Below are 20,101 nucleotides of genomic sequence, written 5' to 3'. Positions count from 1 at the left end.
AGTCTATTCAGAACTCTTTTTTTTTTTTTTTACCATTGTTTTATTTTTTAAAACCTTATTCAGAGCAATTCCAACCTGCTGTTATATGCCATTTCTTTAACAATTGGATGACAATCATCTCTGCTGCCTTCTGAGGAAGGACCCAGGTAGCCAAATATCAAGATCATTCATTAGAGAAAATAAATAAGTAAAAGCAAACTGAGTAGAAATCCTCAGTGGGGCCAGGCAGAGCAAAAAGTAGGAGTAGCTCAGTCTCCTTAGTTACATTCTGCATTCTCACAGTTTCTTTCAGTTTCCCTATTATTATGGAACAAAAGAGTTATTTTAAACACTTCTGAGAACATGGCTTAAAATTAGCAAAACTGTGTTAGTCTTCAGAGAATATGATTGACAAGGTTTTAAGGCTAGGGGAACTGGTTCTGAGAGTCTTTGTGTCAATTAGGAAAGTCCATACACCTGAGTTTATAACTAATACAGTTGTGAAAGTTGTTCCTGAATTCCTTCCTTATGGTGAGGATCAGGATGGGTTATGTGTAAAATGGCTTCAAGGACAGTTGATTCAGAATTGTTGAGAGACTTTGGAAGTCACTTCAAAATCCTTTGGAAAAATCCATTGCTGTGTAAGTGAAGTAGCAGAGTTTTAGTGAAGGCCCAGAGCTTTCCTGGATGTGTTCCTGGGAATGTTGTCATCATGTCTGTTATATGACTGTCTTTGAATATTTCGTCCTGAGCAGAGGCAGAATTGGAACAGGACACACTGGGCTCCATGTCCTTAAAAAGGCATTATCTCTAGTTCTGCTTTTTCACAAATTCTAGTCTTGTTTTCTCAAAAATTATGGTTGGAGGTGCTTTCATTTCCAGGGAAAAACCTTGCTTCTATTCCTTTGTGACCCTTTTAAAAAACTCAATGCCACAGGTATCTCTGACTTCAACAATAATATAAATTTATTCCTAGTTCCTATGTTTGGCAGAATTTGAAGCATTTTCCAAAGCCAAAAAATATCAATGCTGTTGTCTTAGACATAGGAAGGTGATGCAGAATGATGTGAAATTATTTAGACACCAACACCCAGCACTTTATGGAAAGAAGGGAGATGGAATGTTGGGGTTGCTTGAACCTAGATCTACTGTTCCTCACAGTCAACACCTGATTTTATACTGTGATACAATTCTACAGTGTGACACAAATACAGAATTTTGTAATCTATGTGGATACTTGTTTGACAAAACACAAAACTTCTCTGCTGGGAGACCTCTGTTCTGAACTTTTCTGTTATTTCATCTTCCAACCTTGAAACATAAACAGGTGTCTCGAGGTTGGTCTGAGCATGCTTATGCACTTAACAAACACCAATTCTCCTCTTTTTCATTCTATTTATACAAATCCATCACGAGAGAGCCAGAAGAATAGCTTTGAGTGTTTTTTTCCTACAGTTTTGTATCAGAACTCTTTTCCATGTGCTGGAGATTATTCTGGCTTTCCTTTGTACTTAGGTATTTATTGTGAGTTTACATTTTTGCTGTACCTTTAAACTTGCAAGCAGTAGCTTGGCTTTTAAAAGTCCTTTGTTGCTCTTGGAAAATAATAGCAACAAAAGGAATTGTTATACTCATCTTAGAAGTCAGATTCTGCACTGTGTGTTTACGCACATCTATGAACACACCCAACCAATTGCACGCATGCAGATCTTCCTTTAAGTAGATAACATTTGGATTGCATGAATACTGATCAAGGAGTTTGAGTGAAAGCTTAAAGCCTCATATTTCCCCACTGAAAGCCTCATATTTCCCCATTTAAAGGACTTTCCTCTAGGGGTTTGTTGATCAATGAACAGAAAAACAACTGGGACCCAGGAGATGACGGGAGTTTAGAATCCACAGAGAGAATTCAGCCTAGCTACTAAACTTTCCATGATGTCAGACACACTAGAGCTGTGGTGAAGTTTGAAATACCTTCAAAGACAAGAAAGAATTTGCTCACCTTGCTGTCTGTCAGATTCCCATGGAGCTTCCTTCCCATTCTTCCATCTTTGACAGAGCAGTCTGGGAAAGTGGGCACAGGTGTGTATCCTAGGGGAAGCTGCCACCAAACAATTCTGTCAAAGAGCCTGACCTGCAGCTGAAGGAGAACTTCAGTGCTGCTGCAAGATTCCAGAATTCAGAAAACAAAAATTCAGTTACAAAACAAAATTATTCATGGTCAGGGGACTTGTACCACAGTCCTTGGACAATCCTTGTGAAGTCAAACAAACCCTGATTGCCACAGAGAAGAGGGACAAGGTATGCTTGGAAAGTTCAGGACACATTAACTGAATTGCAGTAGGTAATGAAATGAGTAGGTTCAGTGATGGTTACATCCCATACTCCAAAAATTAGTATTTATTTGGGAAAATATACTGGTACCAAGCAAAACACAGTTCAGTTGCTGCTCAGAATGAAAGAACTTGCAGCCAAGCTCTACTCTGCTATCTCTGAAATTCATGTCCTTCAAGTGCGGGGCTGGGCTGTATTCTAAATTTACAAAAAAGAGAACTTTCTTGTGACCTCTGGGATTTGTTACAGTAAGTAACCCAAATCTCAAACCATTTGTCAGCAATTCTGTGAAACCCTTCCTTGGGAGGACCCATTACAAAGAATATGCTTATAAAATTCATGTTTCCAAGCAGCAAAGCAAAACTTATGTAAAGTGTAGCATCTCTCAAGCCACTGCTCAAGGGAACTGACAAAGTACAAACAGCCAACACAGTCAGATTTTCAAAGGCTGAATGAATGTTTTAGTAAATAAACAGCATGTGAAATTTAGTTTTTATACAAAGACAATTACATATAGTGGAAAAAAAAAATAAGCCCCTCTACATGTATATTTTTGCTTAGTCAAGCCAAAATATTTACTGAAGAAATAATTTTGATGGCATATTTTTATAAACCTTAAAACACAAACAAGTTTGGATTAAGAAGTTCCAAAGAGTCAAGAAATACATTAAAAAATAGATACTCAAAGTAACATAAGCTTCCCCCCTTTCCCCAATGATAACATTATCATGAACAAACAGAAAACGAGGAAGAAAACCCATAAAAACCCAGTGTCCTTTAAAAATCTTTAACTTTTCACTCACTGAACAATCCAGTTTCAGAACTGAGAATAAAATGTACTTGTAGGTGATTATTGTGTGTTGAGATGTGATGCTTGATTAAAGGCATTTTTACTCAAGAACAGTCACAGCTGGAAAACAGCTTTTATATTACACCAGGAACAACATGAAGTGCTAAGCACCAGAGCCGCAGTGTTGCCAATGTGTGTTAGGGTGGAGTTGTGCTCTTCCATTTCTGGTGGTGTTACATCAATGCCATAAAACAGAAAGGCCATTGCACTTTAGTGATTTCTGCCACAGTGGTGCCAGTAGGGATTTGAATCAGAAATATTTATTTTCATTTTGCAAATTTTGTATTTGCAGCAGAAAAATCTGGATTTCAGGTTAGGGATCCCAGACTGCAAGTAACTTAAATTCCCCACCAACTTCAGCTTGGGAACATCCTAGAAAAGATCTAGCATTATCTATGTACTATTCAGCATTTAACTAAAACACAAAAAAAGACAATTTTGAGTAAATGGGCATACGGTGGGATTTTGAACCTCTTAGATTACTGGCTAGTATTTCAAAGAATAGTTTTGTTTCCTTTGAATTTAATATTTAAAATAATAATTGAATGGTTTCAATTCTTCGAATTTCCACCTTTTATTTATTTTTCCCCTATGGATTATGGGCTACCATCATAGCATACCTACAAATAATTTCGTTTGTAAGGGGTTCAAAACAAATACCTTGAAAAAAAGCAAACCTTGAAAAACAGTTCATATCAGTACCACCTTCCAGTATGAGAATATAATACATAATACCCAAATGTACTTCTTACTATTTAAAACAAGTTTAGAGTTTCATTTATTTTTATGATCAGATGAGTCAATTTCAAATTTTTCATCTCCCCATAGTTCCATTTTGGGGTTTAAATCCTTGTAACAAATGTAATACGAATAAAGATGAATGACATTGTCAGTACTTTTAATAAAACCTCTTTCTGCTGCAAAATTAATGTTGGAGTCAAAGCTAAAAGCACTCTGTGATTTCCTAATATGCACCAGTCAGCAGAAATGCATCCAGAGACATCATCTCCCTATGGCATTTGTAATTGATGCTACTCCTATTTATTATTTATTAATATCTCACTTTGAGCATCTGGATGTGACTAAAACTAATGACTCTTTTTCTGTTTTCTTCTATGAAGTAGCAGGTGACTGGTGGATTTTAAGCACTTCCTGCTGCCCAGACCAACCCACTGCAATGACACTGAGGTGACTCCCCTGTCTGTGCTTTCCAATCGTGGCATTTTTCCAGCCCGACGGGAGGCTGGGCGTTTGGGAGCACGTGTCTCCTGGGAAGGCTGGCAGAGAGGAGCCAAGGGCAGTGTTCCACTCTGTCTGCATGGGCTGCCTGAAGTTATTTCTGTGCTGGCTGAGCCTATGCTACAGCTAAATCCAGGTCTGTGTATTTCTGTCTGGCAGTGAGAAGGGAGGGGGGTCTTGGGAACAGAGACTCAATGAAGGGGGGTAGCAGAGCTGCCTGCTCTGTTCCCAGTCCTACTGCCTATAACAGTCTGTGCTGGGGCTGTCCTGAAGGGGCTGAGCCATGCAGGTGCTGTCCTCTCTCACTGCACTCTGGGTAGCTCCTCCAGCTGTGCTGCGAAAGTTACTGGAGCAGGTGCTGCTTCTGCTCCTTCCCCAGTATAGCACGTTCTATTCAGGAGAGGGGATGGAATAACCTCTGCCTGGTGGAGCTTAGTCACACTCTGCAAGCACAGCCTGCTGGCTTTGTTACACCTGGAGTGAATTCCTGTAGGGAATACATGCACTGTGCACTGGCAGCTGCACATCCCAGAGAGCCGCACAGGCAGTTTCCCGAACTGGAAGCATCATGAACTGCATCAGTGCCTTGCTGTACTTCAGTTTAGCCCTGGTGAGTGTCCCAGTCCACAGCATTGTGTTTCTGGGATGCTGGTGAGGATCTCTGCACACAGATCCACACAGATCCTACTCCTACAGACGTAGCTCAGAGCTCTCTAATGTTGTGCCATGCTCAGACATTGCCATTCTCCCAGAAAACTTCACATCAAGTTCCAGTTGTAATGCTGTTCACATTTTTTCCTGTTTTAGTTTGAGGCTCAAACTGGACAATTGAACTGGCTCAACCTTGGCCTGAAGTCTAGCAGGCTGTTTTTAAAGGACACCAAAGCCTAGAGAAAAATCCAGAAAGTGAAATTAGCCTGTTAAAATTAGTGATAGTTTAGGCATTGACTGGGTCCAATCCTGCTTTTGCACAGTTTTTCTTACTTTGTAATTTTAGCAAAGTTACATGATGGTCAAATTCTCTTCCTTTGATGCTCACTGTCATCAGTAAGTTTGACTGTGGAAATGGTTTGAATGTCACTAAGAATGTTACCCTTGTTGATCATGTTTGCTGAGGAATAGGGTGCAGCTTCACGTGCAGGTACCAAACACAGCTCAGCACTTGAGGATATTTTGGGATTAGGTGTTGTCACCAAGAACCACTGGTCTGTGCTGCCTCACTTGAACACTTGAACTGAAGGTGTTGGCCATAAACTCACACTGCTCTGCAATCCTGAGAGTTTTCACTTGCACTGGCAAGGCCAAAGTAAGTTCCCTGCTGTTCTGCATATATATATATGAGATGGAGGAAGGAAGTCTGGAGAGGAAGCTGAACTTCCTGTGCCAGCAATTTTATACTGGAGCCTTCCCTGAATTCAAGACAATGCAGCCACAGCTTTAGATGTGAATCACTAGAACTCAGACATGCAGATTTGAAGAAAGACCCTTCTACATCAACACCTGTGTTTTGGGGCTCATGTCATAAAGAACAATCTGACTGATTCTTTGACACAGCAGTTGCCTCTTCCATCCCCCACCCCATCCCCAGATGGATGAGAAGCTCCCATTACTTTAGTTTAATTTTTCCAAATGTTGTTTCAGACTCAAATAAGCCAGTGTGGGCATCAGGATTAACCACAGGTTCACGGGTAAGTGGCTGCACAGAGTTACAAAAGGGAAGAGGGACCAAGGAGCCTGAAAGGAGCAGGCCTGATCACAAAAACGGGAGCAAAAAGGGCTGTATGTGACAGCCATCAGTGGATTAGAGATGTGTACACACTTGTACTTTTATGATTTATAATTATAAATGGATGAAGAAGTCACCAAACTAATTCCATAGATGCTCAAATTATCTTTATCCTGATTTTACTGTGCTAATTACAGTAACGTGTTACCTGGAATCTTGCACATTGATTAAAGCCTGGAGATTCTGGGGTATAGGCTTTGTACATAAAATAGTGGGATGTGTTAAGAAATCAAGAGGTAGGAATCAATGATAATTTCATTACTATTATAATGGCATAGAACTGAGCAATGGGTTTGCAGTATCTCTAGCTACAGTTCACTTAAGATTTTACATCAATAACCATTTTGATTGAAACCTGGAGGAGCAAGGCCAAGCTGTGATGAAATATGGTTTTCTTGTTGGTGACAATGGTGACAAAATAAACTAGAGAAAGGGAAAGCTCCCTTCTCTGGCCTGGAAAAACATTGTTCCTTGTGTTCTTTTTTTTTAATCCAGGCAATTTCCTCTGCTTCTAAAGCATGGTCTCCCAAGGAGGGGTATTTCTGTAGCACCTTCCACCCCAAAGCCCCGTGCAAAGCATGAGGAAGGTTGAATTTAGTTTTCCTGCTTTCCAGCAGTTTATCCAATTCTGGTTAAACAGTTCATGTAGAATGGAGGAGAGAGGGGAGATTTATCTTCCTCTGATTTCACCTTGGCACTCCCCTTCCCGTGGGGCCATGCCACGGTGGCCACACTGAGGTGGCAGCTGTCACATGCTCGTGGTGCTCCTTGGCTGTGGGAGGTAATGCTATGGCAGTGCCAGCCCTGCAATCACCCTGTGCCCAGGTAGCACCGCTGCCAGCCAGGGCAGAGGTCTAGGGACAGGCATTCATGGGGGGCTTCACACTCTGCTTTCTGCAGCTCTTCATTCCACAGGCAGGAGAAATCCAGTAAATAGCACACTGCAGTTCAGGGAAAAGATGGAGTTAAATATCTGAATGATTAAGGCGTTGAAGCATCTGATGTATGAGGAAAGGATGAGCAAGCTGGGAGTCTTTGGCCCCTGTATGAGGTGGTACAGGGGGAATCTAATAAATGTGTATAAATGTGTATAAATACCTGGGGGGAAAGTATAAAGAAGACAGAGGCAGACTTTTCTCACTGGGCACCAGATTGCACAGTAAGAAGCAGTAGGAACAATCCCAAATACAATTCCACTTCAACATTGCAAAAAGCTATTTTCACTGTAAGAGGGGTCAGACAGTAGAACAGGTTGCCCAGATGGGCAGTGAGATCTGCATCCCTGGAGAATTCAGAGCTACTGTAGGGAGGGCAAGCTGCTCTGGCTGACCCCAGTGAGCAGCAGGAGATGTCTAAAGGTCCCTTCCAACCTCTGGATCCTAGAACTGTTTACCAGTGGAAAATAGTGGCAGAGATTTTGAAACTTATTTAGATGCCCATGGTATCTGTGGTAGAGCTTGAGTCTGTCACACTCCAGGATATTTCTTGATTGAGGGATAACCTTACTCATTATCACCGATTTTTTCCTCTTTATTACAGTGGGAAATAACCGAACATACACTTTTTTATTTCCCAGATGGCCCAAATCATTTGAATTTCAGTATTTTATAGTAGGTACTGTGGGCCTTTTATCAAGAGGGAAAAGTGTTTCTGTATGCGAAATATGTGAAGAATAAAAGCATACCACGTTTTCTTCCCCCAAATAATCACACTAAATGTAATTGCCGCTGAGTGTGTTGGCCTTTCAGTCTGCCCAGCTGACCTTCACCGGGGCCGCTCCGGCTCACTTCCCCCATCTGCTGGGAGCAGGCAGCTCAGCCAAGGGCAGAAGAAACGCTCTCCAAACACACACGGGGTGTTTATTTTTATGGCTGTCTGCTTTGCCGGCTAATCACAGTTCTATTTCCTAAACCCATCTGGAGTGACCTTATGTGCGGGGCAGAGCAGCTTCTCCCACCTTCAGCACAGTGGTCCAGGCTCTCTGACAGCTGCCTGGCAGGGTTTTTGGGGAAAGAAACATTTCCAGCCCCATGGAGCTGAACAAACCTTGCCTGTTTCTTTCAGCATCTTCCCCTAGTTAGGAATGTTGTGATGAGGCACCTGAAGTCCAGGGGCTGTTTCTAAATCTTACACTTTGCCCAAGTTTCTTCTCCCGATTCGCCCCTTAAGAGGGGGAAGGATGGGGAGGTTTCTTCCTGCACTTCATGTCTCACACGAAGTTCATCATGCTCTGACTGTACCTGTATTTCAATGTGACAGCACAACCCACGCTCAGTGTGTTCATCCTTCATACTCTATGCAAGAAAAGGCAGTGCTACAGCCCCTGTGCTACAGACCAGTGTCATGTGGGAAGTCTGTGGCAGAAAAGTCGCCAAGCTGGGTTTCCCAGCTCAGTACTTGGACTTCGGGACTTCACTTCCTCACTTTTGGAAGGAAGTAGTTTATGCCATAAACTCCTATCATGGAAAGAGAGAATAAAAAATGCACAAATAAGAGCTCGACATCAGGCTCTTCTCCTTTGTTTCCTTTTTGAGCTACTTGGGAAAGCAGGGTAAAAAAATTAGTAAAAATGAAGATTTTTAATGAAGATTCAGGTTTGCAGATTTATTTCTAGGTTTGAAATAGAAATTGATTTTCTCCTTTCTCCAAGTGCCCAAGGTGAGCTTTGTTATTTTAACAAAAGAAATGAAATATCTTTGAAAGTCTGCATTCTTTTCTACAGGCCTCTTTTTCCTTCCAGTAAAATAAAGAGAGCAGCTCTGGCATTTATATTCTAAATTTTAACTGACCAGAACAAACTGTTTTCCCAGCAGTGTGGGTTTTCACCTAAGCCTTATTTGTGCATTGTGTTTGACCTTAGGATGTAGAATTTCATAAAACATTTATTGTCTTCTCCAGTTTTTAGAGCACAATTCCCGCATGATACTTTGTTTTCATTGTCTGCTCTGAAAAGGATTTCAAGGCTTCTCTTGCAGTTTGAATTTTAATTGTGGGTGAAGGAAAGAACCTTTGCTACTTGCACCAAAATTAGTCAGCTTCTGCCTAAGCAAAAAGAGTAAAGAGGATTAGGATCAGAACCAGGAGACAACCAAGAGTATGAAGAGTGGTTGAGGCAGAGACATTTTGTTCCATAAATGAGCAGGTTTTGCACGTGTCCAAGTGTCCCACTCATCCATACTGGCAGCAGCAGTGATCCTTTTCCCTCAAAAACTGCAGCTGATAAAGAAAAAATGCAGTTAGAAAACGAAGCAGCCAAACCTGAGCTATTTAGGCTAGTGAAGCAGACAAAGGCAACTGTGACGCAGACAAAGAAATTACTTTTCTCTCATTTTTCCTGTATCCAGACCCCACTGATGCCTCAGTCTGGATGCTGCAGGTTTGCCACTAAATACTCTCCAAAGATTATAATGCATCAATTATCAAAGCCATTCTAGAGGTACCAAGCTTGGCTATAAGGGGATTTGCAGCCTGAATTTCATGACAGAGCCAAGGTATAATTTGCTCTGGGTTATAAAGCCCATGAATTTTTCAGGAAATTTACTTCCACGGCTGTGTTTTCTTTCTGAGCACAAGTCCTCATGCTGAGTGCATGCGTGTGAGAGGAGAGAAAGTGATGGAGGCTCCAACCTCAGCAGTCCATCTCCCCAGCACAGACTCTTTCAGACAGCCAGCAAAGAACAGAAGAAAATAACTGACAAAATGATCATTTTGAACAAACGAGAGAAGAAAAATTGCATGCTGAACAGTGCCAAACTGAGGACCAAATATAAATCACAATTAAAAATGCACTTCGGGTAATTACAGAGAGGGGCTTTTCCCTTAGAGATGTCACAAAGCTTGTGTGTATATAATCAGACTTGAATAGATCTAGCGATGGTGAAAACCACCAGACTGACAAATCAGAATTCTTAGATCCTGTATCAGGTCAAACCTATAATCTCCCCACTGGTCTTCTTTTTAAACCTAGTTTCTTCTGGGAGCAAGGCTTTGGAATCACAAACTCTAAATCCATGCCCTGCTTCCCCTCCTTCCATTCTGCATACCCAACTAGTAACTTCTGAATCCACTGGCCAATTTCAAGCAAAGCGATAGAGAACTGTAGGTTTCAAAAATGTGACCTTCTAACTGTTGCATGAACCAGGAGCTGTGTAGAGATGAGGGATCTCTTCAACCCTCCATTGCAAGAACTCCAGCATGGGGGTCGTCCTTAGCAGGCTCTGGAGAAGGCCAGTCACAAGAAAGACCTTAATAATTTCCTAACTGTGAAGGTTACACAGAAAGCTGAGCTGGTTTTGGTGTGCAGGGGGAACTCTGTTCTGAGGGCTGATTGGGGCTGGGTTGCTGTTAACAATTTCTGAATTCATGAACTACGTTACAAGGCCTGGGCAAAACACAAGACTTTTCCTTAGGTGCTAGAAAGGAAAGAGCAGATTATGCCCTTATTCCTAGTATGCACAGGCATTTGGGATTTTCTTGGGCTTTTGCATCTCCTGTGAGCAAACAAAACAGACCTGTCAGTTTGGCAGGTCCCGTGCCAGGCGCTGCCGAGGCACAGAGGGCCGGGAATTGGAACGGTGAGATGGCTCCCCGTGCTCCTGCAGCCAGCCCGATCCCTTCCCCGCCGGTGCCGGTGATGATCCTTTGCACACAGCGAGAAGTGAGGGACTGCCCTCTTGTGTCAGTCACGATTCTCTCATTCGCCTGGCTTTGAATTCCCATCTCTATTTGTCAGTGAGTGCTCAACCATTTCCCTCCAACACAAATTCCTTCTTTGGAAGGGCAGAGGCTTCTTTCTGAGTACTGTGGAAAAGTTCAATAAATAAAAATACATTTGCTGTATTTATGACTTGGAGACATCCAGGAGGAGGCATATATTGCCCTTCCAGGCAGAGACATCCAAATAGTTACCCTGGTTTATGCCCATCTTCCATCTTGGCACAGATAAAGAAAGCAGAGGAAAGAATAAAACAGGAGAAATATAATGAAGGATGACAGAGAGGAGACAAGAGAAGCAGATTTGTTATACCAGTCAACCCTCATAGTACGTTACATGCAACTTAAATATAGAAGCGAGCCTCTCCTGGGGAGTCAGACTCGTGGACAGCTCACACACGACTATGCAGCAGCATCTCAGGCCTGTGTCTGGCAGAGATCTTCATTTTTCAATCATTAGTGCTCATTCCCAGGGCAGTTCTTGCAGTAATGGTTGTCAGAGAATAACAGTCTTCTAAAAGCTGTGCAGGCTTTTGTGCCCACCACTTCTACTGCCTGTTAATGACAGACACCTAAGTTTATGCTTTATTCACTGGGCTCTCAGGCTTTGCTTGCTGCTCTTACCCAGAGCAATGAGCCACCCTGTCAATTGCTCATGTTCTTAAAGCAGCCAGATTAGCACCGTGCTGAAGTGGATTCAAAGAAAATCACTGCTCAGGAGTGGACAAAATTTGGACCATTTAGAATATGGAGGGGCAAGGGAAAGAGCTGGCATTAAAAACCCTGCCTCTGGAGCCCATATTTTTGTCTGGGCTGCGACTGCTGTAATCAGCTCCAAGTTCCCAGCTCTAAAATAATGCTCAACAGTTATCCCTCTATCAGTACTTCACAAGGAACCATCCCTAAGAGTAATTTCTTTGAACTTTTTCCCAGCATGTACTGTGGTATTTGTATCTCTAACTTATTCTGGATGGCTCAGCACAAGCATGTTTTGTGTCACCCTGCTCTTTCCTGAACTTGTCCATGTTCTGAACTGGTAAAAGCTGTCAGGAACCCATGATTTTTCTTCCCTGTGCTGTCTGAGACCCTGACACCTAAGCAGATAGCAAAATATCTTTGAAATATTTGATGAATATTTGAAACACATCAGTAGTACCAAACCATGTGTGCAAGTGTCTCTTTGGAATTAATGTGTACTTTATCTGGAAAAAAAAAACAGCAAAGGGAACCCACCCACAAGGCAACATATCTTGGAAATAGAAATGGAAAGATTTACAGAACCTCAAAAACAATCCCTTGGGGTCTCATGACCACCACTACCACCACATAAGTGTTGTGTCTCATCTGTCTCACTCCCTGTGAAAAAGCAACTCCCTCCACACTCTCCTGTCCTGGCATCTTTCTGCTCCTTGAGGAACATGAGCTATTGTGCATCACTTTGTCCTCAGCAGTTTCCTGGGCAGTTGATGTTCTCAAAAGAAGAGAAACTACAGAGGCTATTCAGTGTCACTTGCTGGGATTCCCCCTTCAATTCCAGCTTGGGAAACTTCTGTTCTAGAACAACAACTTCCTGTTTGTACTGTTCTGAGTGTGTATTCCCAAGGTGGCAAAATTCTCCTGACCTTTTTTATTGCTGGACACAAGCAATTTTTTTTATCAGATGAACATACATTCACATCCCACTTTTACAGGCATTTTTAAACTGCTGCTCTTTTACCTCATTTCATATCCATGAAGAAGCTTTACCAGGGGATTACAGCAGCCACAGAAAACATTTCTTCTGACAGATATTACAAGGGCATGAAAAGAAACATCTTTCTATCATAACCTACTAATAAGTCCAAACTCTTCACATCTTCTTTAACTCTTACTGTCCTTCCTTTACTTTACTCCCCATCTGAACTGAGTCAGACCTGTGGCTGTTCTTTTCTGGCATCTTCTGAATCTTCTGACTTTGTCTGTGTTGCTGGATCTCTATTGATTGTGTCAGGTGGGGACTGGCTGAGATTTAGCCCACCTGGTGTCACCTGTTCAGGGATGTCATTAAGTTTCTGGTTTGTCCATGCCACTTGCTTTCCCATTTGAACAGCTTCATCATAGGAAGGTGGCAGGTCCATAGCATAGAGGCTGTAAGCTGGAGGGGACACAGTGTTCTTATCCATATCCACAAATACTGAGGGAATCTGGACACTTGGAGGGTACTGCCATGAGCTATATGCTGTGAAGAAAAATAAATAAAAATTAATGTATGGGACACTGATATGTAAAGGGCTAATCCTGTTTTTTTTTTTTTCCCCAGGAAATTACAGACTTTTGTGTTTTCAGAAAAAAAAACCCACTCTATAGTAAAGCTGTCCATATAGAATCAGTAGAATCAGTCCTGGTCTTCAGTGTCACTCACTGTCATCCACTGTCACCCTGATCCTTCCCTTCACCTCTCGTGCCCACCCTGTGGAGCTGGAAGTTGTTCCAGGAGTTCACTGGGAATTCCCATTCCTGCAGGGGCTGGACACAACTCCAGGCATAGGCTGAGGAGCAATGCCCCTCAGGCGATTCCCAGGACACTCACAGGTCACTGTGCTGTGGGCAGTGCTGTCACTGTCAAGGCCAATCACTGTCAAGTCACAAGGGTGCCGAGGGAAGGTCTCCACTGGAAGCCTCTTCTTCCGGCAGCAGAATTTGATGCAGCTCACTGAGACCCCACAGAGCAGGAGCAGGAACACCGTCAGCAAGATCAACCTGAAAGAGGGGGGAAAACACCATCATTCCATTGCTTATGTTTTACTTCTTCTAAACCAGAATATAATTTCACTCCAAATGGTTGGAAGACAGGCCCAGCCTCCTTGATTTAGTTCTGAATGGGTGCTGGATCCTGGATTAGAAAGTTGGATCACAAACAATCACAAGTTGAAGAACTACGGCATATCAGTACAACCCATTCTGGTTCACAGGTGCTGTAACATTTCACTATTTTGGATTATATCCAACATCAGTGCAGGGAGAATGGCTCTGCTTTCCACAGCAAGAGAGGATTTGTACTTGGAGGAAAATGCAAGCAGGAACTTCCACAAGTCTAAGGCTTCTCTTTATAAATGAGCATGGAAATTATATTATATTAAATTATATTTAGGCCTTGAAAACTCAATTCTATCTCTACCTATTGCTTAAGGCAGTTTATAATTTAACAATTTAAAATGTACCTAGACAGATATACCTGTGTTTCAGGTTTTCCTCTCTGCTGAAACTACACCTTCCCACCCCTCAGTTTCTCAAGCCCTCTCAATCTATTTTACAGTTACCTGTGTCTTTTTAAACAGTTCTGTGTATCAACCAAAGTTGCTCCAGATTGAAGGAGGTAGAAGTAACCAACTCCCCCTGTGTGCTATCACCAAAGTCAATACATGGAAAGAATGCAAACTGTGAACACAATGTCAGGGCAGCTATAACACGGGTGAGGTAGGTGATGAATCCTGCTATGAATACTCTCTCTGTTATTCTGGTTTCCCCCTTTCAGCAGGCCATGCTCAGGTCTGTGCTTGCTGGAGCTCCGAGGGGCAGCTCCGCAGAGGGTGACAGTCCCTGTCCTGCAGAAGGGAGTGAGCCAAGGATGGGGCAGGGCCACATCCCAGCAAATCCCTGCAGAAGCTGCCCTGTGCAAAGAGCCAATGGCCAGCAACGCTCTGGCTATTTAGGAAGAACAAACAAGCCCTTAAGGTCAACTCCAGTGCACTCAGAAGGGAAAGATGACACAGCCCTGGGTGAATGCTGGTCCCCACCTGACACCCAATCTCCACTGTCCAGTCCATTCCTCTGGCAGCTCTCAGAAAACAGAGAAACCCTTCCCTGATCCTAGCCGAGAGAAACATTTCCATTGCCTTCTCCAAGTACTGCTCATAAAAACTTCCAAATAGTTCTGGGTTAGGAAGATTAAAAGCCAACTTACCAGACATACCACAGACTTGTCCAATCAGACATGTTCTGAGGGCATCTGTGAAAGAAGGCAGATGATTCACTGATTTAAACAGCACATGTATGACAGGGAATGCACTTCCCTGGGGTAGAGAAGGAAAAGCACTCAGTAAGAGTATGAAGCAAAACCACTTTAGATTGTTCCTCATGGTTGAAACCATTACTCCAGATAAGAACATGCAAATAATCTCACTGTAAAAGTTGCTTCTGAATCAATAAATGTTTTTATTGAGTGGTGCTTTACTCTTGCTTTGGAGACAGAATGACTCATGCAGGATTCCCCAAAAAAACAAATTAGCATTATTTAAAGATAACTGAGATGAGGTGCCTCATACCAGAGGCATGTCTAAAAATGCCAGTCTAGACAACTGCCCGTGTCCCCCAGATATTTTAAAGTTCTTTTTCCATAGCTCAAATACAGCCAGAAATGTTTTTTTCCAGCTCTAGTGCAGTAAAAAAGGAGGAGAACAGCTCCTGTGACATTTCAGGAGCATGGCTGCCATAGCAGGGTTCTGTGTACTGAACCTCCTGCAATGGATTTCCTGTAGAAGAGCAATGGTTCTGACCACAGGAGAGCATCTGCAAACTGCTCAGAAGTGACACTTTGGAGTCTTCTTGGGAGAGAACCATTCACCTCAGTTCACAGAGCACGGGCAGCCAAGTGAAATTTAAAAGTTGCTGACTGTCTCAGAGATAAAAAAAGAAGTTGTAAGGGATGGCCATCAACAAGTCACCGTTCTGGCATGGGGATATCACTTGGTCACGGTGGGAAAGGTGTGGGAACAGGCAGTGGTTACTCACCGGGAAGAGTTCTCACAGTTGTTCCCCAGAACAGAGCGATGCCTAGGAAAGGGGGAAAGGCGGGATTGGATCAGCAGGTGGCCAAAGGAGAAGCACCTCGTCTCCCTGCTGTATGTGCCCGGGAGGCTCCAGGGTGCGGGCGACTGGCCGTGAACGCCGCGGACCCCACGGGGAGCCACCGCCGCCGCTTCAAGGGCACGCGGCCGGCGCTGAAAGGGGACACCGAGCCCTGGGGACAGCCCGTGCCGGGCAGCGCAATAAATAACCGGCACCATCCCGGAAGGGGGCAGAGCCTCTGCGGGGCAGAGCACTGCCGGACCGGCAGGACTGCCCCGCCCGGGCCCCGCGGCCCCAGTCCCTCCCCCCGCCCGCGGGAGTGGTCTGGTCCGGGCAGGGCACAGCTGCCCGGCTGCCTCCGGAGTGCCCCTCTCTCAGCCAATGCCCCTGCCCCAGCCCCTGCCCATCCCAGCCCCAGCCCCTGTTCCAGCCCCAGCCCGTGCCTCAGTCCCTCCCCCAGCCCCTGGCCCTGCCCGTCCCTGCCCCTGCCATGGCGGGGCGGCAGGGAGGGAATACAGCGGAGAGAGCTCGACTTGCAGAGATTTCCCTGGAGCGATTCCGCACTGCGCGCGATGCTCTTACCAGAACAGAACCCATCAGGTGTGCAGCTGCTGAGCACCCCCTGAGCCTCTGCTGGGTCAGAGGGACTTGAAGGAGAAATAAAGAAATGAGAAACCTGGTATGAAATACATGAGTCAGAAACAAAAGTTTAGAAGAGCAGATAATTTCTCTTTCTAAAAACAGTCTTGTTAACTTGAAACACTGAAAAGGTTTTGACACCTCTTTAAGATCGGTGGTGTGCTCCAAGCTATTTAACTGTGTCGAACATTTCAAATGTAGAAATTCCTTGTCTCCACCCATGAGCCTTTTGTTGTATTCTCCTCCCTGTCCAGCTGAGGAGGGCAGTGATGGAGTGGCTTTGGTGGCACCTGGTCTCAGGGCCAGCCCAGCACAATCTCAGGGGCAGCCACTCCATGGGGAGCACCAGGTGATATTCCCTACTTTTGATTCCTAGAACTGAAACCCAATGTTTCCAGGCTCAGCAATGTCATGTGACAAAGTGACTTGCAGTTTTTTCCTCCAGCGCTGCTCAGGGTCACAGGGCCATTGCTCATCTGGGGAAACCTGTGCTCATCTGTGTGAAGCAATTGCTGAAGTCACTTCTGAAGAAGCAGAACATGAATTGATAAATGTGTATGACACTAGTGCTTACTCACTTTCTGCTTTACAAATGAGCTGGTCATTAACAACCCTTAAAAATGCTTTTAAGGGTTGTTAAGATCATGTGTTGTTTAATTGCCCATTAAACCAGGACTGCATCAGTGCCATGAAGCTCATGTCTGCTTTTAGATCCAAATCTGAAAGCACTGAGTTTGTATCCAGGGACCCAAGAATGTTTACAGTTGCAAAACTCAGTTTGAAAGCAAAATGGTCACAAGTGCAGTTGGAAGAGCAGAAAACTTCAACTTGTAGGCAATGAAGAAATATTTCTGAGGTCACATTTTCCATATTGTCCTTCCTCAAAATAATAGCTTCATTCCTACTGAAATCCTGTAATGTGGAAACAAAAGCACTAGGTTCCATGTTTAGTCACCTGGCTATTTTAATGCCCAGTGTTACGACTGTGGATAACCCACTCTGGATGCACAGAACTGAACTGGGTTTGTGCCTTTCCAAGAGATGAACCTGCAGGAGCTGTAATGAGCTTCTGCTGGGTACTGAAACTTGGCACTGATGCATGCCAGGACAACACACAAGCACTCTCATCTCTCTGTGCTCAAGGAGTTGCCTTCAAACCCAGTACTTCTGGATCAGCTCTGTGTGTCTGAGTTGCCAGGGAATTGTTTCCATCTTCAGTTGTCCTAGTCAATTTTTTGTTCATTGTAGAAATATCAAGAAGCTGTTGCACATAACACACATTGTGCATGAGAATTTTGTAGGTAGAAGCATCCTCACAGAATTCCTACATTTTCAGTTAGCTGAAGGTGCGCATCTCTGATCATTGCAGGTTTGCATCATGACAATTTCTTAGTTGTGGTAACTCTCAAGGGAATGGCAGTGGAACATCCAAGGTTACATTTGGCAGACATAGTAACTGTGCTTTTACTTTTGAAACTGTAGCAGTGTCTCAGGTGAAGCAGCGCAGACTGCACACTTTCCCAACCGGTATGCTTTTCCACATCAGACAATTTGTTTTCCCTTCCACAGCAGCCTGTGTCTCTCAGTGCCTGATACACTCTGTGTCCCCAAAGAACAAAGCAATCCAAGAGAAGGAAACCCAATCCTGCCTGAGCAGCCATTGTGCCCCCAGGAAGTCAAATACGATCACTTTTGAGGACCTAAAATCCCAGGCTTTTCTCTTATGAAAGGAACTACAACCTGTTCAGATTTCCATGAGAGCTTTACTTTTTCCATAAGAACTTTTTCCATAAGAACATCAGCTGGAGATTTACAGGGACAGTTTATTTTATTTTCAGTCCTCCAGAAATAACCACCTGCTCCTGTTATCTTGGTCCAACCTTCCCCCAAGAGAACAAGCACATACTGAGTTTTAAACATGAAGACTTCCACCAGAGAAACCCAGAACAATATGTTTACTTCAGTCCTCTGAAAATACTGATCCAAGTTCTCCATTCCTGGGAATGCAGGTACAGTGGGTGGCACCTCTGCTCACCTTGAGCCACTGGGTACCAGTGGTGCCTTCTGCTGGTTGGTGGCAGCTGCCCCTTGCCCAGCCTAACCCTGTGAGGGCACCAATGTCATTGCCTTTACATCATCCATTCATTCTTTTACTTCTTTTCATCCTCTGGATGCTTTTTCTCAGTATATGACCTCTGTGAAGTGGAAGATCCCTAAGACAGGGGTGTTGTTTCCTGGTAGATAATGTTACACTTATTTTCAGCATTCTGTATGATTATCATAACCAGAGTCTGGAGACTGATTTGTTGTCAGACATCACTTTTTGGTTTCCAGGAGTGAAATCTGATGGATCCTCATACAATGGATGCCCACATATTCAGTGCCTAAAAGAGTTCCTTCACTCGCACATGCTGTGCCCTTCCTTGCTTAGTGACAACTCCCCTACCATGAGGTCGCTGTTGAGTGAGCAGTGCTGTGTGCAGTAGTTTTAGCTGATGTAGTGGTATTTACTCACCTGCTGCATTCCACAGCTGCAGGATCATGTCCAGGGATGCTACAGTTACCAGTGACCAACATGAGACCCCAGCGAGACGGGCTTCTGGTCAGGAAACCATTTATTCAGCACAGGAGCAAACTAAACTTAGATCCAGAGACAGAGAGCCCAGAACAGAGGCAGGGTGATGGGTTTTGTAGGACAGAACCAGGGTGGAGTTTAAGGTCGGGGGCTAATAGGGGCAGAGCAAGGGAGAAACCTCAGGGCCTCAAACCCAATCAAAACACCCTGGGCTGCCACCCCTCGAGGGGTACAGGGCGGAGCAATACTTCCTGTGCTCACAGGGTCCATTCCCTGCGGCAGTGGAATGGAATTAACAATTCCCGGGCTTTAAAGCCACACCTCTCACTTTAACAATGCTTATCTGAAACTAAATCTTTGCCTCCCAGGGCAAACCCGTGGCCACGAGCGGGCTTCTGCCTCTGAAAATTACAAACCGAGCAGGATTCCTCCAAGACCCAAGCCCCCCCCTCCTAGAATTCGGGCTGCGCTTGGATGCCAAATGCCCTTGACAAACTGACATCCGGAACCTGTGGGGGTGAGTTTTGTTTCCCCTGGTAAAAAGGCTGCTGTTCATGTCCAGGATCCCGTGGCCATGAGCGGCCTTCTGGCTCTGAAAATTATGAACGGAGCAGGAAACCTCCCAGACCTAAGTTGCCCCCACCTAGAACTCGGGCTGCCCTTGGAGTGCCAAACGCCTCTAAATGCTGACATCAGGAACCTCAGGGGGTGAGTTTACTTTCCCCTGTAAAATGGCCGCCGTTTGTGTCCAGGGGCCCTAAGCCACAATCAGGCTTCTGTCTCCAAAAATTATGCATGGAGCAGGATTCCTACCAGATGGGCCAACAGCAGCCATGTTACACTTGCAGACTGAAAGCTTAGTACACAAGCTAAGCAGCTTCGATATGCTCCCTTTGGGAGCGCTCGCGCTTTCACACTCTCAGATGGGAAATGGAGAGTCTGCCGAAAGACTCTCGCTTCATACACTTACTTACTCAAAGATCTGGAGCCCAAGATCCTACGTCTCCTTGAATGAACGCAAGCGGAAAGCATTTCCCCTGCGTCTGGCAAAGGGAAAACTGTGCCAGGCGAACACGTTTGACAGGAGCTTGCCCCTGCAACTTGGGCAAACACGGATCTGCAGCACATTCAAACGGCCAAGCTCTTCCTTTGCACCACC

General features: G+C 44.3%; 1 protein-coding gene across 1 annotated transcript; it reads right to left on the bottom strand.

The window, feature by feature from the left end:
* Positions 1–11,151: 11,151 nt before the first annotated feature.
* TMEM52 (transmembrane protein 52) lies at positions 11,152–15,961 on the bottom strand. The gene is made up of 4 exons (XM_015647968.1): positions 15,672–15,961; positions 14,845–14,889; positions 13,471–13,640; positions 11,152–13,119 (listed from the first exon to the last, which is right to left on the bottom strand). Exons 1-4 carry the CDS (start codon positions 15,944–15,946, stop codon positions 12,809–12,811), a joined length of 801 nt encoding a protein of 266 aa, XP_015503454.1. The 5' UTR covers positions 15,947–15,961; the 3' UTR covers positions 11,152–12,808.
* Positions 15,962–20,101: the final 4,140 nt, after the last annotated feature.

The sequence above is a fragment of the Parus major genome, chromosome 21 (assembly GCF_001522545.3).
Source record: "Parus major isolate Abel chromosome 21, Parus_major1.1, whole genome shotgun sequence".
Lineage (NCBI taxonomy): Eukaryota > Metazoa > Chordata > Aves > Passeriformes > Paridae > Parus > Parus major.
Note: the sequence above shows the minus strand (reverse complement) of the source record. Positions and strands in the feature narration are given on the sequence as shown.